This window comes from Bolinopsis microptera, chromosome 3 (assembly GCF_026151205.1).
Source record: "Bolinopsis microptera isolate Bmic1 chromosome 3, MBARI_Bmic_1.0, whole genome shotgun sequence".
In the NCBI taxonomy this organism is placed as follows: Eukaryota; Metazoa; Ctenophora; class Tentaculata; order Lobata; family Bolinopsidae; genus Bolinopsis; species Bolinopsis microptera.
In genome coordinates, this window is record NC_087074.1 from 19,100,400 (window position 1) to 19,118,468 (window position 18,069).

Sequence of the window (18,069 nt, forward strand, 5' to 3'; positions counted from 1 at the left end):
CTCTCTCTCTCTCTCTCTCTCTCTCTCTCTCTCTCTCTCTCTCTCTCTCTCTCTCTCTCTCTCTCTCTCTCTCTCTCTCTCTCTCTCTCTCTCTCTCTCTCTCTCTCTCTCTCTCCCTCTCTCTCTCTCTCTCTATACGTTTTCTGTGACTTGATTGGGAGATAATTTCCTCATGTTCTGCTCACAGGGAATGTTCAGAAAGTAGAAAGTAAAATTGTTTTCGAGCCAAGTAGAATATAATGTGACCGAGTCGGGTCTTTCCGTTAAAGCTTTTTAAAAGTTTTAAACCGTCTCCATGAAAACCATCGTATTAGCGTGTCAAAGTTTTGCTTCCTAAGTTAGGAATCCTAACCTGACCTTCGCTTCGATTCCTTACACCAGTGTCCCTTTACCTTAATTAGGCAAACGTCTTGAATCCCTTTTGGCCTTTTTAATGTTCAATTGTCAACTGCCTTGACTCAATCCGAATCACAGGGTGCCCTGATATTTGTAAATACTCTCTTCAATTCACTGTAACTACAGAATTTGAACTGCAACTGCAACGGGAAATTCACCATAATATAATAATAATACTGTAGTGCACTGTACATAATGATATGGAGGTTATGATGATTAATGAATCTGCTGGCATGGTTACCATGGCAACAGGTATTAGTTACCCAGTGTATCATCAGTTACTGTTCGACGGACTGATAACTGTCCTTGGTTTACATTTCTTCTTGTTTCTTACTCATATTGTTAACACCTTATACCGGAAATAAGTGAATAAAACTTCCCGTTTTGCGCTTACTTCCTTGGTAGAGAGATGATCAAGTGATCACTTAGAGACAACTTGTAGACATATAATGTCAGTTGAGATTCTAGAGGGCTTCTTTCCTTGATTCCTTCAGAAACTTGGAATTTGAGAACAAGTATGTAGTCGTGAAGCCCTCTGTGTGTTTATAACAGGTATTAAATATGCTGTGTAGTCATAGTCCAATCAGCCCGCTTGTTTTTCAAACTTAATCATGGATATTTAAACAATTACCTGCAGCCTTTCAATGTGTTACAGCAATGTTATCACGCACATTGTTTAGTCGATTGGAATATTCAGTTTACATGTTAAAGTTTGTGTTTCGTATTGAGGAGTCTCTCTCTCTCTCTCTCATGAGGTCGAGGATTCACGACTCTTGCCTCTAGCCCTGAGGGGTATTGAACTTTACATTAACTGTTTTACTGTAGGATTTTATGTTAGAATAACATTCAAAACGCTAGGTTAAATTAGTCTATTTAGTACCGGCTTGGAAACCAGACCCACTCTAATCGCATTTCTAGAATTAGTTAGAATTAGTTAAGAGGTTGTGGCTGCACTAACTACTAAGTTGTACTATATCCCGTCACTCGTATATATAATCTCCCAGCAGTGTGCACTCTGCAATGTAGTGTATACAGGCACGCCTCGCGTTACTGTGTCACTTGTAGGAGCTCTCGCTTCTGTCTGGTTGGGGTGAAGTTAGTTGGGGCTGGTATTTGTTCTTGTCTCTTTATGTCTGTTAGTTTGACATGTCATCTTTGTGAGAAGTCTACGTCTATTTGAGTGGTGATGGCCATATTCACAGCCCCGTGCCGTATATTCATCTTTTCTCTGTTGAAGCTTTACCTTGACAAACGCAGTGGTGAGCTAATACAGCTGCACTATTAGGGTGTACTGTAAAGTTGAGGCCTCACTCTCAGTCTCTCTCTCTCTCTCTCTCTCTCTCTCTCTCTCTCTCTCTCTCTCTCCTTCTCTCTCTCTCTCTCTCTCTCTCTCTCTCTCTCTCTCTCTCTCTCTCTCTCTCTCTCTCTCTCTCTCTCTCTCTCTCTCTCTCTCTCTCTCTCTCTCTCTCTCTCTCTATATCTCTCTCTCTCTCTCTCTCTCTCTCTCTCTCTCTCTCTCTCTCTCTCTCTCTCTCTCTCTCTCTCTCTCTCTCTCTCTCTCTCTCTCTCTCTCTCTCTCTCTCTCTCTCTCTCTCTCTCTCTCTCTCTCTCTCTCTCTCTCTCTCTCTCTCTCTCTCTCTCTCTCTCTCTCTCTCTCTCTCTCTCTCTCTATCCGCTCTACACTTGTCGTCAACAGTTGAGATCTAATGTTTTACAGTTTACATTTTATTATTATATAATGTACTCGTAATTTTAAAGTTCGTTGTGCAATTATCAGCGCGGTGTATTATTTCGTTGCGTTATTTCGTGTGTTTTCGTTTGGTGGCGGTTGAAACTTGTTCTGCATATTATGCAATTTTAGAACCGAAATTAGTCTAAAATCTCGATTTAAGGAACGAGGCTCCAGATTCCTGTCGTCTTCACAGCTGGGTGTGTGCTCTTTTACGGGTTTAAATTACAGTCTTATTAAAGGTCAATCGTAGAACTTGGGCTCTCTCTCTCTCAAAGAGTAATAACTTGGGGCCCGTAAATGGGATAAACGTTCGAGAGTTGCTAGTTTGAATCCTGGATTCGCCGCTACAATTTGGTTGTGATAGTCAGTGGCTGCTTCTTTACTCTAATCCTGATCTTCTCACATTTGCACTTTGCAGTCAGCATTAGATTAACAGATTCTTATTTTGTGTTTTCTTTGTTTGCTAGTTTGCTAATTTCCTTGTTTCGCGCATTAATTGTTGATCGTAATTTTCATTTCCCTCACACGAATTTACTGTCAGATTTGTCCTCTCTTTTTCAACTATATTATTCAGTTTTTACTTTTGCTCGGTGTGTCCCGATATAAGCTGCCCGCTTATTCTGATACAATGTTATAATGTATATTATATAATAGTCATTAGACATTGATTGCTACATCACAATATACACTCATTACAGTGCAGCTGTTAGAACTCAGGTTCTAACCTTGCTAACCTTCACACTTTCCCAATATAACACTAATTTGACAGTAGTATCCACGACTATATAGTATAGCACTCACTACTGTGTAGTTGATTGAGATCAGGTGACAGCCAATTCCATTAGTTGACCCCATTTTGATCCACTCTACAATTATTAGATGCGTTCCACCTCGTTCCACATGGTTGAGTTAGTCGCATTCTACGGGGGGGGGGGGGGGGGGGGGGGGGGGGGGGGAGGTTACCCCCCCATTATACAGGTGAACTGTTATTTTTTCTGTTCTTCGGTTTTACAGTAATGTTTTTAAGTTCTATCCTGTGTCACATGTTGTAATAGTATGCTGATTATTTACTGCTCTTCAATACGGAAACCAATCGTAATACCCATCTCTTCAAATATAACAGTACACAGTTAGCTAATACCGCTAAAGTTCTCCCCCAATACTACAGATAGTGCATAATCCAACAATCACAGACTCAGTACCCAATCACCCGCCCCCCTCATCTCATCACATATTTACAACCACCATTTTCATAATCACCAGGAAACTAATAACCCTGCAATGATACGAGCTGGGCTAGCAATATTACAGTGCCTCATTATATTGGTTCAGATAGACTGATAGGAGTACAGGTCGAGTTAGGGTTACCTTGACAACTACCGGAAGTACGGAGCCAGTAAGCACTAACCCTCCCTTATGTACTGGTTACTGTTAGTATTGTTGTTCGGTTTGTGTTGTATTGGTTGTGATATATACCCAGTATTGGTTTATTGTTATTTGTTGAACTGTACCACGGATTTTACGTGAGGTAAAAGACTTTGAACAGAGGGGGGTGGAGCTCAAACTCTCAAAGACCGAGGAATCAGTTATCGTTTTGTTACAATATAATCGTTATATAATTGCCAAACCTTGCTGATTGAAGACAACTTTCTTTGTTCACCCAACGCTACATCTACAAAATCAGTATCCAGAACTTTTACATTTCTTTGCTTTGGTGAGCTCCTTCTCTGACTACTGAATACCCTGGCATTACACCTGCTGAACTACTCTACAAATAATGGTGAAGTGGGTTGAAGTACAATGCGGTGTGGTACACCCTGTTCGTAAACCCCGTCCTCTCATGAAGTGTCGCTACTTTAACTCGGAACACTCTATCCAGACGTCCCCTTCTTATCTGCAATTCAAGAAGGATCTCTCAGCTCTCAGTGAGTACTGCTAACAAACATATTATTGTGATGGCGAGTATTGCTAACACAGGGTTTATATAGTTGTTGTCTTGTAGATACTCGGATAAAGTTGCTGCTGAGTTTGGCACTAATTGTATACGTCACTAATTGTACACGTCACTAATTGTACTAATTGTACTAATTGTACACGTCACTTAAGTCTTAACGTCATGTTGTAGAGGCGGGGGGGGGGGGGGGAACCTCATTTTACCTCATTCGGGCAGCCAAAAAGGGAAAAATTGGGATGAGGTGAAATGAGGTAAAATGAGGTTGCCCCCCCCCCCTCCAGAGGCGCGTTATCGTCAGATGGTGTTTAAACAGTTCCTCAGTTTGTGAGTATTTTGTAGGTGGTGGGACATTGTGGCGCCTACAAGTAGTACTTAATACTTAGTAGTTAGTAGTTAGTAGTTAGCAGCAACAACGTCCTTATCAGCCCCAGACCCCTGATTGAAAGATCACTCAGTTAAAATTCAGCACGTTGAGTGTCTGTAATAAATGTTAAATAGTCCGTGCTATCTGTCTCCTGTCATCTCGTTACAACAACCACCCTACTTTGTCGGAACATCCCTGTCGGAGATGTCAGAACAAGATTGTAACCCTCCCAAACACACATTGTGAAGACCCACAAACCATCTTAACACTTCAAACACTAACAACACCACACAGTGGAGAGATTACAGTAAAGTACCAGAAGGGGTTCTGTAAAGCCGTACAACACATCACGTGACCAAACACCACGTGACGTGACATAACACGTGACATAACACGTGATCAATCATCACAAGGGATCATATAATACACGATATATCGAGCTCTGAGAAGGAATCCCTGTAGTAGACTAGAACTTGTCAACTACCGGACAGTCGTATGTTTTACTCAGCATGGTGCCCCGCTGTGGTTTCCCCCTCTCTCTCTCTCTCTCTCTCTCTCTCTCTCTCTCTCTGTTGCTATGTGGCGGGAGGTGGTACGGGATACAGTGTGGTCGAGAGTGGACAGCTTGATCTTGTTGTGTGTTGCACACTTCTTGTGTCCTCCTCTGCCTGAAACAATCGTTATCTCATCCTGCTGTTGTTGAGTTGTTGTGGCTTGCGCATAACTATTGTGCAGTTGGTGGTTACAGTAGCCGCTCGTCTAGCGTGTATAATTTATAACTTGTTCCTTGAGTCTGATATTAAATATTGAATAATTGCGCACGGTTAAAGAGCAATACAATTCGTTGTTGTGGTTGTTATCTGGCGTTAATTGATGGTGGTCAGTCAAATTTGTGTTTCACGGAGTGGACGACGTGTCGGTCAAGTGATTCACTTCTAACATTTATTTTTGATGCAGTCGTGAAAAATAGCTTTATTAGCTGGATGGTTTGGTTGGATCGTGCTCTGTAAAGTTCTACCACAATAAAGTTACAGCCCCTATCTTTATATAATGTGGCCATGGTGTGCTTAAGAACTAAGTGTGACGTTGTTAGACTTCATATTGATAATATCTTACCACCTCACTTATGATATCTTACCACCTCACTTATAATATCTTACCACCACCTCACTTATAATATCTTACCACCTCACTTATAATATCTTACCACCTCACTTATAATATCTTACCACCTCACTTATAATATCTTACCACCACCTCACTGTACACTGTATGATATCTAGCCCAGCTATTATTGGCTCGACTAACTGTTCATACTGAAAGTTAACTCGACTTCTTGACGCGTACCTTATCTTCAGCTCATAATATAATGTAACTTTGTTAGTAGTATAGCTGTTATCCCTTGATATCTTATGGGTACCCCAAACTATTAGTGATTCTTTAGTTGTGTTACGTGTATCTTGTAGGTGTATTCATTGTAACTGAACAAATTCCCCTCGCTTCTCCTGAAGCACTTATGATATACCTGGCACTTTGACACGTGATATTTCTAGCCCTTGATCGCTGATCATTGTCAAGCAATAACATTTGTGAACTGTTTATCACGTGTCAAAGCAATTCTGAGAAAAGTTAATGATATACAAGTAATTTGATGAATGCCAGGTGGCAAAATCTGATGCCCTCGCTATGAATAGATGTAATATGCGCTATCCTCACTGGCGCAAAAAACCATTTCATGCTTTGTTAGGCTCAATGCTCATTGGCTATTATATTATGAATTAGAGTACATAGACCTCTAAGAGGAATATGTGACTTGGTTTAATAGGTACATTGCCAGCAGTATAGTATAATGATATATTTTATAGTGTTCATTATTATATATGTTATACTGTGGTTATAATAATGGATATTTTGTGATATTTTGTACTTTATTGATGTGTTTTAGTGTGGAGTACGTTGTTATTTCACGTGACTCGTGAGTGTTGCCTTGATCCGAGTCCTAATGGCAGTCTAAACTATAACGATTACCTGTCTTAGTAACCAGTCCAGGTGTGCGTCAATCTTTTGTTACCCTCCCAATTCCAGAGATAGGATTCTAGGGTTATTATACCTTATAAGGAGATGTCAGGAGCATAATAGAAATCTCTCTATATTCCCCTCTCGGAGAGGATGAGTCGGAGAATCGTGTGCCGTTGCTATCTCTCTATTCACACAAATAGTCACTAAATTGGTAACCTAGTAACTACATTAGTAACCATTAGTAACCACACTCAGGCCGGTGTTGTCAGAAGATCGCACAGGTTGTTATCACTCCACACTCACCACACCTCAACTTCACTCACTGAGATGCAGTAGGAGTAGACACAAACCAAACTCAGGTACCCATCCCGGCTGCCACTCACTCCCACAAATGGTATTCTTAAATCACAGCTGGTTACCTAAGAATGTTCTGAGACATTTTACTTACTTTTTATCCATTATCTTCATTACACCATTGTGTCGTTATAGCTAAATACCTAATCAGTTAGCTGGTCTCTGTTTATTTCGAAAGTCTATTTTTTTTCAAATGTTGTGTCCCATGAAATATTAATTGATGATAATTAAAGCTTTTATATGGACAGTTTTATTAATGTTGCGCTATTTTAAGACGTTTTTCCTGTCGACGACCTATTTTGACAAAGCTAATTTCGAGCCTATGGTTATGTCATTTTGCAATTTTACTTGTGACTGTTTGCATTGCTTCCACTGCTATCCATTTTAAAAGCTAACTTAACATCTCTTAACAAGACGATCAAAAGTTTGCACACATTAACGGTAAATATCATTAAATTGTCCTAGGTTAACTCTCTCTCTCTCTCTGTTTAAACGAAACTCGTAATGATGACACGAAAACGATGAAAGTTTATCCGATACATCTCGCTCTGCAACTTTGAAGTTAAATAATGACCGTGTGCCCTGTTTGAACTGTCAACTATTAACTGTTTAAAACTGCATATCTGTACTGTGTTAGCTGTTGATCTAGCTGTCAACTGTAAAGGCTGTCAACCCTTTAAAAGCTGTCAACCCCCCTCTGACCCCTCCCTTCCCCACGTGTCAGGATGTACGAGGGGGGACATGAGCGCACACCGGAGAGTATCGAAGCTGCCCTCGCTTAAAGCACCTAGTCCAAGCACACAACAACAGCACTTAGCACCCACATCTCCTGCTCCTTCATCTGCTGGTTAGTTCAAACTTATTACTACATTTATTATTTGCATCTGGTCACGTGTACTGGATTTGTTAATGGCACATATTTCCGAGTTTTAAACGTTTACAGTTTGCTCAGTAAACTTCCTCGTAGATTGTTTAAACTTACTCTTCAGCCTTCGTTAACAGATACCAATGAAATCAAACTTGCCTGTTGTTAAAAGTAAAAGTAAGTTAAAGCAATTGATCAATCGCATTAGTTACAATAAGATAATAAACAGGATCAGATGATACACCCTCCTTGAGCTTAAAAGAACAGTCACGGTTGTTCAAGCGTAAGTTCATGTGAAACAGTAGTGTGGTGACATGGTGTTATCGCTGTTATCTTGTGCATGATTTCCTCTTCAGCTGATTATTTTGCATGTAATTGTCTAGATGATTAGCTACTTTTTATTTCTGCTCAATTATGTATGAAAACTAGGAGCTTAAAATAGCAACGTAACAGGTGAATCTAAGAGTAATTTAATCTAGGGAATTACTTTTAGTTTCACTCGTTAATTAGACCGTTGATTGTCTTTTAAATTAATTCATTTATTGGTTTCTCCTGAATTTCATGCAGAGGTCAGCTTTTATCATACATTCTTGGTGATTTATAGGTATTTATTATAACTGCATGTAATTGTAACTGCATGTAAATGTGTAAATTGTATGCTGTAACTGCGTATATTTGGTAGTAATTAACGAATGAAACTTACCAAACGGTTTGTACTTATTAGGATTTACCCAGTGAACTTAAATAACAAACACAAACTTTGTTCACTATACTTGGCGCTTGTAACAATGTGTAAACTGAGCTTGACATGTATTATATCGGTGTTAACTGGTATTCGTAAAATTTAATTTATGCTCGATGCTGTGACTTTGTAGAGTATTCTGGAATAAATTCTCCATTCTTTAAAATTAAATGATATTTAATTGCTAACATATGACCAGGCACTCCTACAGGACAAACTAGGTCACGTAGAACAAGTGTTAGTAGTAACGAGAACGGGTCCCTAACACGAGATGTCCATCTTTCCGAGTTCGCGTTTGTTGAACAACTTGAAGATTTCCGGAGACAGTTGCTGGATCTGAGGAAAGATAAGAAAAAACAGGAAGATGAAATTATCAAGTATAAGCTGCTGTGTAAAGAGAAACATCAAAATATACAGGTACGGTTTATTTGAAGGAGAGTAATGTTGCCCAATTGAAGAAACTCGAGAAATATCATAGGTTTCCTTTCCTTGATTCATTTGAGCATTTCAACTGAAGTTGACCCACACTGTAACTTGTACACGTGACAGGAATTACACAACAAACTAGAAGCAGAGAAAGCGAACTGTTACGATTTGAGAGAACAACTAACACGTGACTTAACTCTACAACTACAAAACCAACATGCTGCTGATAAAAAGAAAATCACATTTGACATGTCCATTCTCAAAGTAAGTCAAATCATCTCTTTACATTAATGATAATGTATGTGGTTTAGCTTGATTCAGATTGTTGCAACACTAATGATGGAATTAGCTGATGATTGTATGAACGTTCATCAGTCAGTTATCTCAGCTCAGCCAAGTATTATCACTTGTAAGTTTACCTTGATGAATATTTAATCAACCTTCTACCCTCTGTTCAGAATGATAAGAGAAAGATGGAATCAGAGATCCGACTCTTGGAAACAACAAACAAAGGTCTGTTTGAGGAAATCAGACAGATACGATCATCCTACGACACTAAGATGGAGAAACTGATGAAAGATTTTCACATAGAAATATACAAGGTACTTTGTCGTTGAAATACAATTTTTTCTTTTGTTTATTTTAGATTATGTGGAAGAAGATGTTCTGCCGTCTTATAAAATTGGGGGCAGCACTTTTTAGTTCCTGGTTTTTAAAATGATTATCTCTTCCAGGAAAGTGGAGAAAAAAGGCGATTAGAGAAAAAGTTGGCTGACACAAACGAAAAGTTGACCAAAGAAGAATATCTTGCCAAACAAGCCGAATTAGAAAGGGTAAGCTGCTTTTCAATACATTTTAATTTTCACGTTATACAGCCGTTATCCGACCATTACTCCATTTAAAACCATTATCATCTCCTAATATTATGTTGAAACTGACTTGTTTTCCTCCGTTTTAGATGGTTGCTCTTCGAACTTTAAGGGTAATATGTCAATTGATTGAAATCGATTACATATGATAATTTTGGTCGTAATTGACCTAGTTAAATTATTAATTATTTAATGCAGTATATCAAAATGTGTCCAAATCGTCAAGCCCTAGATTCATCTATGTGTCTTGTATTCTCATTGAAATCTACCCTTGCTTTTTAATCATTCAAAGAAAATAAATATCTGTAAAAACAATCTTGCACATAAGTGATCTGAAACAGCATTTGATTTTATTTTTGAATAACTGTGTAGTGGTCTAATTGTTACTCAGATCATGGAGACCACATGATTTACAGTTATCCGATCACTGCAGTTAAGCTTTTCATCACAACTAACGTTTTGTGCCTGACCTTTGTTTTTGTGCAGGACAGAGCGGAAGAGTGTGCTAAAGATGCAAAGCAGCGCAGAACAAGTACCTTCGGCTATGAAACAACAATTGTAAGTAAAAACTATTAGAGTTGAGACCACGTGTTAAAGACCAATTTCGGTCACATCGTTTTAAGTGAGCTTCTGTCACGCGCAGCAACTATTTTCTTAGTTATTACACGCGCATTAATTCTCGTGACGCGCGCGCAAATGCGCGCGATTATTTTACACCGGCCCGGCCACCTTAGCCAGGCTTGGCTGAGCTGAATCGCTGATGATGTGTGATGGAGTTATAGGAGTTTTCGGGCCGGTCTGGCTGAACCCACTTGGACCACATGATGCCACAATGCCAACTACTAAACAATCGTGAAATTTGAATCGACTGCATTCCACAGATGCCGAAGCACTGTGGTTGTCGATCTCAGAGTATGAATCATTCCATCATGATTGGCCAATACCCAATTTACATTCCACAATTAATTGCCACTGTAAAAAGTTTATAAAAATTCACAGTATTGTTATAGGCTATCAGTCTATCTTTCGACCATGTTCGCTCATTCACCTAGTGGATAGCTCTTGTTTTATGAGGAAACGAGGTCTTGATGAGGAAATGCTGTATTTTCGGACCAGTTGTTTATGCGGTAAGTATGTGCTCTGTCTTTCTTTTAATGAAAAAGCGCCCCCCTGTTGGCGCCCCTCCCCTTTAGGAGCCGGCCCCTCCTTAAAATTGAACAAATTAGATGATTTTAGAGGATACACCGGTAAAATCTCTAAAAAGTGTGTTTCTAGTCTCTAGATCAAAACGCGCAGTTTTCCTAGTACCGTAGTTAAGTTTTTCGAAATTGTCCCACATTCAAACGACGATTTGGCGCCCCCTAAGATTGCCCCCGGCTGAGAGCAATTGCTTTCAGCCGCTGATTTTCTTTAAATGACATTCCTTCTAGCATTTTTTCAACGAATTTCGGATAGCTTTTGAATTTCTCACTCAAGCTTGTTTTCTTAAGTGCAGGTTTGGTCTAAAAATAGATAAATCTGCTGCTCAAATGAACTCGGCATTGCTCTCAACCGACCAGATTACTTTTAGATTCACCGACGAACAGATGAAGAGTAAAACTGTAACAATCTTGTCATAAGATATGCATGTAATCTCCAAGCAGAGCGAGCACTGAGCACGATGTTGCTATAACTTCATTACATCTACTCAACAAACTCATTGGATATGTCAGTGAAACTGTGGTCACGTGCCATATGTGCCCTGGATGTTAGGATGACAATGAGTGTATATTTGCATTGGTATCCTGACCGGATAACACTTCTCTGTGGTCACCTCCTCCATCTTGTCCAACTCCTATTTAGGCGCATCTCTTGGGGCACATAAATGTACTTATAATTTTATTTGTGTTTACTTATTGATACCGTGGTGCATTTAGAATAAAGTTATCAGTGATCATGCATATCACCTTGAGTACAATCGGCAGTGAAAGACTGTGATAACAGCATATCTCTGATAAGTACGGAATACACTGGTATTGTTATGTGTTACGTTTTATACATTAGGTTGTACGTGTTAGTTTAGATCAAAATTCGTGCATTTTCGATTGTTTGCTTGGTTTTATGCATTTGCTCCTTTATCAAAATATCTTTCGTGGAGTCCAGTCTTGGAACATTTGCATCTCAACCTTTTAACATCTTCCTGACATAGAATTGGGGAAGTACATCTCAGTAGATTTACGAATAAGTGACTTAGTTGTTCGTCGTTCAGTTAGTTGCTGGATCTAATCTTAACGTTACAGCCCCTGAGTCTAGTGAAACCTTGTATGGTTTATCAGTGTAATCAGATTCAGTGAACTGAGGTCTCATTTCCTTGACTTCCTATGAACTCATCCAAGACTCGTCATTTGGGCATAATCAGGACTTGTAAAGTATTTATTCAGTACCTAGGATCAAGAGCATGCATATTGCATAATTGCAGTTATGTCCTATACAAATTATCAAATACCTCTCGTAGAGTCTTGTCCAATCATAAAATTGTTTCTTTACCAAAAGATTGTTTAGTTTTTCTGTGCTTTCTTCATTAAAATCTCTTCTTCGGCTCTAACTCAATCCTCTGTTTGTTCGTTTTATCATCTTTATCAGATTCAGTGAACTTTCGTGTAATTTCCTTGTCCTCCTATGAACTCATGTAAGCTACGTCACTAGGGCTTAATCAGCACTTGTATAAAGTACCAATTTATTACCTTCAAGATCATGCATAATTTTTGGTGTAATTTGTCCCTCGCAATTATATCGTAGATGTGTCTTAGTCAAACAGTTGCTTTAATTTAAATTTTATTGGTCATTTAAACTTATCTTTCCATAAAAAACCGTTTTGAATTTTGTCTTGAAATTCGTCTTTTGTCAGTTCAAATCTAACTCATGAAAAACTTTCAAACGGTTGAAAATTCTACCGATGTAAAGGGTGTCAGGACTGTCAGCCCTCCTTCACATATCATCTGCAATCTATAATCAGGCGTACGAGTACGGCGTTCTATAATCACAGAGCAGCAGATGTTCACAGGCAGATGTCACGATTCCCGGGCTCTCTCCAGTACACTATAATGGGTACCCAGTACATGGTTACTTGCCTGCTCTGCTAAGGACCCTGATCCCGTCCTAGCTCTCTCTCTCTCACACCTTGTACATTGTACTACCAGTGTACCACCCTGCATGCTTTGTGAAGACCGTTTCCTGGTTTGTAGACATATTGGTCTATAACTAGACACTCTGTCTACTGTTCCGATCCTTTATTGTATAGTGTCTGCTTTTCCTGTGTTAGTTACACTTTTTGTGGCATCTCGTTAATGTCGCAAGGTAGGGTTCTAACTAATTTGCTTAGTTTAGATAGTTTAGATAAGACTTCTGTTGGATTGATCGGTTTTGTTTAAAATTTCGAATATTGCTAAAACTTTTTACCACTTGCCGAATGAAGAATTTTGCTAATATTTACGTGTAGTTTTGTGTACATGAGAAGAAAAAATGTAGAATTTGGTTCGGTCCCTGACGTTGGGAGAACGATAGACCGGGAGCATTATGAATCTAAAATCTTAATGTTTCATATCAGAATGGTAGGTTGGTCTTTCCGCCTCTGATTTGTAATCTAACACAGTCTCATTGTATATAATTGTTGTGGTGGTCCATCATTTTCATTTATCATAATATTGTAAACATCATTATCGTGAATGTAATTTACTCGGGGAATGGCTATAAAATATTGCGAAGATCAGTCCAACGAGAATCCGCGAGAATGAGTTTTTGTATCGCGCTTGCTTGAGAAGATATAAGTTCCCTATCGTCGCAAAAATGTATGTTGCTAGCTGTTAAATTGAACGTGAACCATATCTTTCCGCCAGCTGGACCGACAGAACAAGAAAATAGCAGAATTAGAAGAGACAGTACGGAAATTAGAGAGTCTCAAGACGATAGCTGAGTCTCAGAACATAGAGCTGATAAGGAAGATTAAAGATACTGAGAAGGGTGGACGAGGCACGTTAAAGAAGCAGAAACCTGAGGAGAAAGAGGTGAAGGAGTCTCCGCAGGTCAGTGTTGTTACAGAATACAGGTGTTGTCACAGGTGTTGTTACAGTGTTGTTACAGTGTTGTTACAGTGTTGTTACAGTGTTGTTACAGTGTTGTTACAGTGTTGTTACAGTGTTGTTACAGTGTTGTTACAGTGTTGTTACAGTGTTGTTACAGTGTTGTTACAGTGTTGTTACAGATTACAGGTGTTGTCATGTTTATAACAGAGCTGTGGTAGTGTGTTTGTTTGTCGAGTATGGTGTGTATGGAGGAAGTTTGTTTGTTTGTTTTGTCATCGTTGGAGCAGATTTCATCTTTTGAGGCTGAGGCTTATTACCATGGCCATGGTATTGTCGTTTTCGTATTCACCTTGCAATGTGATGTTATTTTGTAATCGAAGATAACGACTTACGAATGACGGATGACCATGACATGAAATGAATTTTACAGTTACACAGTCATACTTTGATGCGCTAAAAATCGTACCAAAAAATGGCCTTATATTATGATATATTATGAGTTTTGTCTTATTTTATGAGTTTCGTCTCCAATTTTATGGGTAAACAATCGATTATTAAATATTATACGCCAATTGAATATATTCCGCCAATATGTTGTGTAATTCTCAAATATCTGTGTTTATCAACATGACATAGCACAGGAATTAAGGAATTATCAGAATGTTAAAACACGTGTTATCGGGTATCCAGTTTCAATAACTTGCTTATAACTAGCTTTCCTCTACGACTTATTGTTCTTTTAATTCAGAGTTTTCAATTTCGGTCGTCTCTATTTACCGTATGTATAATGCCATATCTTACCTTGACAGCCGGCAATGCTATTGTCATATTCTTATGCTGTCTTATCTTCACCATACCTTTCCTAATATCACGTGGTTGCCTGGCAACTCTTTCATGAGCCTAATTTCCCCCAAAGATCCAGCCATCACGTCTTTATTCTCAGACTCTTTTAATTCAAGAACACCTTCCTAATCACTAATTTCCAGGCAGCGATCAAACTTGAGTCGTGGCTGTGTTGTTGACTCACCATTGTGATGATCTGGAATATTCTGGATATCATTTAAATGTGACGCGCTCATAACAGAATATTTGATAACCTCCTTATTTCTGCGAGCCTGATCTCAGATCTTAGTATCTGACCGAGATTTGAGCTCTTTTGTTTTGTTCTGAACTCTCAAAAATGTGTGTTGTTCGTGCTTTTTCGATTTGATACTGTGGTTATTTCCCGCACTATTGATGGGAAACCTTGGTACGCACTACACAGTAGGTATAAATAGTAACATTATATAGTTACAAAGTTGATCCATAGTGCTACTGCGCCCTACATGTAGTTATCTAATTACATATACTACAACCACAGCAGTCCAACATAGCATAATTATACTAGTCGCATGATGCACTAATCACAACCACTTTGTCGCGAACTGAAACAAGAGGTTTCACAGGTTTCAGGAGGTTTCACGGCCAGGAATAACACAATTACCTCGTTAAAAAGAACATTAACAACAAGTCACTCACTGCTAATTACGGTTAACGAGATCACGTTAGCCTGCCTCCCCCCAAGTATAATATATGCGCAGTCCACCACTGCTGCCTCTAGACAACCAATTATGCCATATAAGGAGTGGAGGATGGTTTATTGCTCTCTCTAAACAGAGTATCCTGAACAAATGAGCTCCTCTGTTCTGTACACGCTGTAGTTCTCTGTGTTATTACTATCTTAAATCCGGCTTGGAACGGTCCAGTGTATTGTTATGTATTATGGTTACATTGTGGTTTTGTTGTACACTGCGTTCCATTCATAATATGTTTACTGCGGTTCAAATTGTATGCTCATAATATGTTATATTGGCAACGTGTTGCGCGTGCTGAGTTTTTGCAGGCTCACATATTGTTTAGGGCCATTTTCCCGCCTTTTTTCAATTGCAACATTACGGTTTGCGTGTGTATTGTACACTGCAGAGAATGTGCAGCACTTAGAAACAACCTTCTTATTCTGAGCGTGTGTCGTGTATGTTTCATATCCGCAGAATGTGACGATCATTGCATGCAATATGTCACATCGTTTCAATTCGTCGTGTGTGGCATTTGCTATAATTTGTAGATATCATCCTGCTGTTGTCGCAGTCAGTGGTGATTGGTTTGCGTTGGGATGATGTCATGATCAGCAATGAACTTGAATACCTACTTAAATCAGATGTCACGTGGTCTGGATAATTTTATTAATCGTTGCTGTTGATGTTTAACCGGATCCGCCTTTAATCCTGTTGGCATCAATTTTGTCTTGTGCTTGTTGCTCTTATAGTGTATCCGATACGAACATTTAAAACTTCACCTTAAATTATCACAACTCTTGTCCAAATTTATCCAAGAAATTCATCGGTTTATTGCTGACGAAAGCGGCAATTTGCATGATACTAACATGTTATAAGTTGCCGCCCGATACTCTGGTACGTAATACTTCCCGCAGTAACCAACGATTCCTCTGTGCAGTTATTAGTGATCAGTGATGATCATTAGATGTCATCTCATTTACAGGCCCATGTGTGAGAGACCTGAGAGTGTAGACTGTAGTAATATGGGGTATCACTCCGCTCCACTTAACTTCACCTGTGTATCACGTATCAAGTACAGGGAGCCTGGTGTGTGTTGCCTCCTCCCCTAGGATGTAGATTTGGGTTGTTGCCAGGTTGTTGTTTCTGCTTGTTCTGGCTCTTTGTTCTTCTCGTGAGAGTGTGTTGTAAGTGTGCAGAGTTAGGTTTGTGGAGGACTATCCATGTGTTTAAGTAATTTTGGGCGCTAATTTAGAGAAAGGTCATTTGCAGATTTATTTAAATTAAATTCTGTTCGATCTTCTCCTCTCTTTCTCTTTATTAAATAATTAAATCATTAGGATTTGGGATAAACTTAATTTTACCAAAGTCACGTTCAAATTCCTCGTGTCCACTGAACAGCCTTTGTTCATTCCGAATGAGTACTAGTTACTAGTCTTCATTCCCAGTGAGGACTAGTTACCAGTGAGGACTAGTTACCAGTGAGGACTAGTTACTAGCCAGTTAGTCTGCTATAAATGATACCCTGTCATGAGTCGCTCCTCTCCACTGCCCTGGCCTGTTGTTGTTTTTATTAGAGTTAGTCTCGTAGTTACCTATTTAAATATAATTATAGTTTTCCCATTTATTTTACGTTATATTAATTATCACAATGGCTTAACCAACACTTCTTTGAGAACGTTGTTTTTTTCTACTCAGAAATTAGTCTCCTAGTTTTAAACTATTTAGCTGCTTGAACATGATGACTAAATCTCACAATTTGTTAAGCCTTACAAATTGCGATATGTTTAATATCATCACGTATACAAGCCTCCAGCATAGCCTCGAGCGTTTAAAGTGCAGGCTAACGAAGCCCAAACAAGAGACCACGTGGCCACGTAGCAATGTGTAACCTACATAATATGATTGGTATCTAACGTCTAATAATAACACTTGACTAGCGAGAGCTAGGCTACACGCTCACATATGTCACGAAGATTGCTGCATGTGAAATATCGTCTAACTCGCTCTGTCTTGATGTGTTACTCTTAGTGCACTATGTGTGTGTTGTCTACTTGATCATCGTTTATTGAAGCAATCACCTTGACTTTTAGATGAGAAACTTTCAGAGCTAGACATTGACGGCTTCCTCTGAATATGCCCCCGTTTAAATGAACGTGGCAACAAATCCTTTTAATAATCATCTCTCAGTCAAATCGTGTTAATAGATGCCACATAAATTAAATATATTTCTGCAACTTTGGAAGTCGCACCGTCCCAAGTAACACCAATTCATTAGATCGTGTCTACTCTATCAGTCGTTTTAACTCCTGATTTGATCATGGCTTTTAACGGATCATTAAATAAGACCTGCCACCTACCTAACTTCATTTACCAATAACATTTAGCAGCTTCCGACAAAGTGTCCAGTCGCACAAATCGTTCTCAAATTTCGTGTCTGATTAGCTTTAGTGAACAATGGAGGAGACGGTGAAGCACCTCCCTAATGGTGATACGATCTTAGTCCGTGATTTAACGGTTATGGAAGGAGAGGGGTGTTCGATTGGGCGACATCTGTCCGACAGCGACATCTGTCCGAAAGCTGAATTAGGGATTTCGGACAGATGTCGCTGTCGGACAGGAGTCGTTTTTGGCGACATCTGTCCGAATTTTGGATCATATTGTAATTTCGGTTCACATTCGCATTTCACAAGCTCACAGGTAATCTCGTGACTTTCTAAAGCTGATGTGATCC

General features: G+C 39.1%; 2 protein-coding genes across 13 annotated transcripts in view; one reads left to right on the plus strand and one right to left on the minus strand.

Moving 5' to 3' along the window:
• Nucleotides 1-18,069, minus strand: part of LOC134813508 (coatomer subunit zeta-1-like) — an 81,442-nt gene that overhangs the window by 55,966 nt on the left and 7,407 nt on the right. The window lies entirely within an intron of this gene.
• Nucleotides 3,568-18,069, plus strand: part of LOC134813504 (RIMS-binding protein 2-like) — a 32,782-nt gene continuing 18,280 nt past the window's right edge. For 3 of the 11 annotated variants that reach the window (XM_063821315.1, XM_063821314.1, XM_063821316.1), the window contains exons 1-9: nt 3,568-4,053; nt 7,544-7,666; nt 7,914-7,967; nt 8,638-8,843; nt 8,976-9,116; nt 9,311-9,454; nt 9,587-9,685; nt 10,208-10,279; nt 13,597-13,782. In XM_063821315.1, the coding sequence (XP_063677385.1) occupies nt 3,906-4,053; nt 7,544-7,666; nt 7,914-7,967; nt 8,638-8,843; nt 8,976-9,116; nt 9,311-9,454; nt 9,587-9,685; nt 10,208-10,279; nt 13,597-13,782 (1,173 nt within the window). In that variant the 5' untranslated portion in view covers nt 3,568-3,905. Of the gene's footprint in view, nt 4,054-6,740; nt 6,825-7,543; nt 7,667-7,808; nt 7,862-7,913; nt 7,968-8,625; nt 8,844-8,975; nt 9,117-9,310; nt 9,455-9,586; nt 9,686-9,810; nt 9,835-10,207; nt 10,280-13,596; nt 13,783-18,069 lie in introns of those variants that run through there. The other 8 variants (XM_063821312.1, XM_063821310.1, XM_063821321.1 and 5 more) reach the window with 6 other exon arrangements.